This window comes from Propithecus coquereli, unplaced genomic scaffold (genome assembly GCF_000956105.1).
Source record: "Propithecus coquereli isolate 6110/MARCELLA unplaced genomic scaffold, Pcoq_1.0 Scaffold167, whole genome shotgun sequence".
Classification (NCBI taxonomy): Eukaryota; Metazoa; Chordata; class Mammalia; order Primates; family Indriidae; genus Propithecus; species Propithecus coquereli.
The window spans coordinates 2,207,172-2,210,137 of record NW_012141302.1 but is presented as its reverse complement, the minus strand read 5'-3'; the positions used below and the strand labels follow the sequence as shown (position 1 = coordinate 2,210,137).

The 2,966-nt window shown below is 33.5% G+C and overlaps 1 protein-coding gene across 1 annotated transcript in view; it reads right to left on the bottom strand.

Annotated features, from left to right (window-relative positions):
• Nucleotides 1–2,966, bottom strand: part of GTF3C3 (general transcription factor IIIC, polypeptide 3, 102kDa) — a 46,552-nt gene that overhangs the window by 12,541 nt on the left and 31,045 nt on the right. The window contains exons 8-10 of the mRNA XM_012641639.1: nt 2,832–2,862; nt 2,098–2,375; nt 382–506 (exon numbers count right to left, since the gene is read on the bottom strand). Of these exons, the coding sequence (XP_012497093.1) occupies nt 382–506; nt 2,098–2,375; nt 2,832–2,862 (434 nt within the window). The remainder of the gene's footprint in view (nt 1–381; nt 507–2,097; nt 2,376–2,831; nt 2,863–2,966) is intronic.

The following is a 2,966-nucleotide window of genomic DNA, read 5'->3' as shown; positions in this document are numbered from 1 at the left end:
TCATATATTATCATATGTATGTATTATTATACTTTTAAAAACTAATTTAAATTAAATGAATCTTTAGGACCTAGGATGGCTAGAGATTCCAGGTCCCCAGACTATAAGGAACCCTGCGTGTGGATTCCTCCAGGTTTTTTTGCCTGTGTCTTTTTCCCCTATGAGCTGAGGGTGTGTCCTTACATCGCATAGTAAGTCTTAGCCATGAGTACAACTGTATGCTGAGTCTCGTGAGTGCTGAGCATAGGGACAAGTGTTGGGGTCTCCTGACATGTGTACTAAGCATTGCGTATTACTTGGAAACTGGATTTTTAAAAAGCATTAAATGTATTCATTTCTAAGAAACACAAAATCAAGTAATGAGAAATCCAAATGAATTACCTGTACAACAAGAGCATGTCTCCTTAACACGTACTTCTGAGATGCCATATGAATAAAGGTTAGGCCTATACAGAGGCTATAGAGAGGTTCGTGGGGGTGGGTACGAAAGGCTTGCACGTACTGTCCTGGAAAAAGAGCAGTGGTGTCAGATGGTGTGACAAGAAAAATGCTCCTTATTTCTTCAACACTTATTCAAATGTATTTTAAGGCTAAATGTTACTGATTTTAACATATACAAAGTGTACATGATAAATATCAGCCCATGAATTTGAATTTTACAACAATGTATAACATATAACACAATTAGAAATTCCCCATGCACGTGTCCTGACCATGAACATTAGTATGAGTAACTAAAAGTAACTTTTTTCTAGGCACAGCTAGACATTTCTATGTGGAGTAATACTTCCAAAATAAATAATTTATCAACTATGATCATAAATCTATTTTGAAAGCAATGTAGGAATGTGTCTTTTGGTGAATTCTTTTGTAAAATTAATTGATCTGTTTTATAAATTCAAATGTGATGGATCATGGAGGTGAGAAAAGGGAAGCTTTGTTTTGTTTTTTATGTTATGGGTAGTGTTTTCCCAAATGAGCAACTATTCTGTTTTTCCTGAGAAAGCTAAATGTATCCAATACTAAGAATTTGAGGTTTTATGAATTCCATGTATTTCATATATACAATTACCTCATGTCAAAAGCTTAATTAGATAGGCAAATTTAAGCAAGTTGTTCTCATAAAGGAATAATATAGCATATGCTAAAAACTTCTATTCCTTCCAGCTTCTATTCTGGAAGGAATGGCACCACAGAATCTCTTTAGCAGCAAAGATGGTAAACTGTCCTTTGGACTTTTCTGTTTTTACCTTTTGTAAAAGTTTCTAATATAGGAAAATGAATATTTATTCTATATTTTCTTAACATTAATTCCCAAAAGCATAGAAAAAAAGAGGAAAGTTTAAACATTTGATGTTACTGGCTGAACAATTATAAAAACACCAGCCATGCACAAAGAAACATGAAAGTATTAAATAGTCAAAAATCACAGTTTATTCAGAAGAAATGAACTTGGCCACACTAGCTTTTAGGCAGCAGGAAATACATGCCTAATTTTAAACATTTAGTTAGGTATTTTTGTATTTGTTTCTGATTCCTTATTATAGAAATTCCTTATTATAAAATGATTAATGAATTTTTCCTCAGTTTAATTAGAATAAGCACCATGTAAATAAATCTCAATATACAGATTTGTCTCCTAAAGGAATGAAGTATCAGCATATCTTAAATCCTTTTTGCACTATAGCAAATTAAAAGCAGGGAGCGAAACATCCATAATTAATGAAAATTATTTTAAAAATAAGCCTAAGCAGGGAGAACTGTTGACCTTTACAATGAATTACAAGACCTACATGAGCTTTTTACAACCAAAGCTTAATAAGAATTAACAAATGTTAATTACTGCTGATACTTACCGCCACTTACTGCCAGGCACTGTTTTAAGCACTTTATATTGACTCATTTAATTTTCACAATAATCTGAAAGGTAGGTCCAATTATTATCTCCATTTTAGAGTAAAGAAGCTGAGGCAGAGGGAGGTAGAATAATTTGCCACAGTGGGGCTGCTATTTAAACCCAGGATGTTCCACTCTAGAGGCTGGGCTCTTAAGCACCACACTATCTATGCTTGACAAATCATGTGCCAGGACACTTACCAAGTGCATGCTTAAAACTACCAGATACAAATGCATTGTGTCCATTTAAGACACACAGTGCATGATTATCTGGGTTTTTCAGCATTAATCGGAGACAGAAGCGATGATGGCGCACATCTTGGGAGTGCATGGTAACTTGATTGAAAATGTTCCAGAGCTGAGGTTTATTGACGTTTTCCATTACCATTATCCTAAAATTGCAGAAAGAGGATGAGGAGGAAAATAATGTAAAATGACAATCTTCCTGATTTCTAAAAATGAAACCCATCAGTGCCATCCTACCAATATTGAAAAGCACCATCCCCCAATATGGAAACGTAGAATATTTCAATCTATTTAAGTAAAACCTCTCACACAATGAAAGTTTTTTTCCCCAAAATATGATAGTGTTTCTAGTAGAGATTAGTATAATGAATTTCCATTACTTACCTCTTGTTTCTTCTCTATTCTCAATCATTTGAAACCTGTTATTTTACTATCATAGTAATTTGAAATTTAGCTTCCAAATTACTTTGAAGTACATGAATTTTTGCCCTACCAGGCCAACAAAACTATACATTTTACCTATGTAATGAGTTAATCCATAAAAATTTCCCATTAAATTTTTACCAAAATTTCATGAGGGCAAGAAATTCTGCCTGTGTGTGTACTCACTCACTGCTACATCCCCAGTTCTTAGCACATAATCAGGGCTCAATAAATGTTTGTTTAATTTATAAACAATCCTACATTACCAAAAAGCATCCATTAATGAAGAAAAAGCAGCTTGGAGGAAAAGATAGAAGAAAAACTTAGGAGTTTTTGTTTTTCAGGGGTTTCTTTATGGTTATTTTCAAATATACAAAAGAGACTACTTTGATGAACCCCAT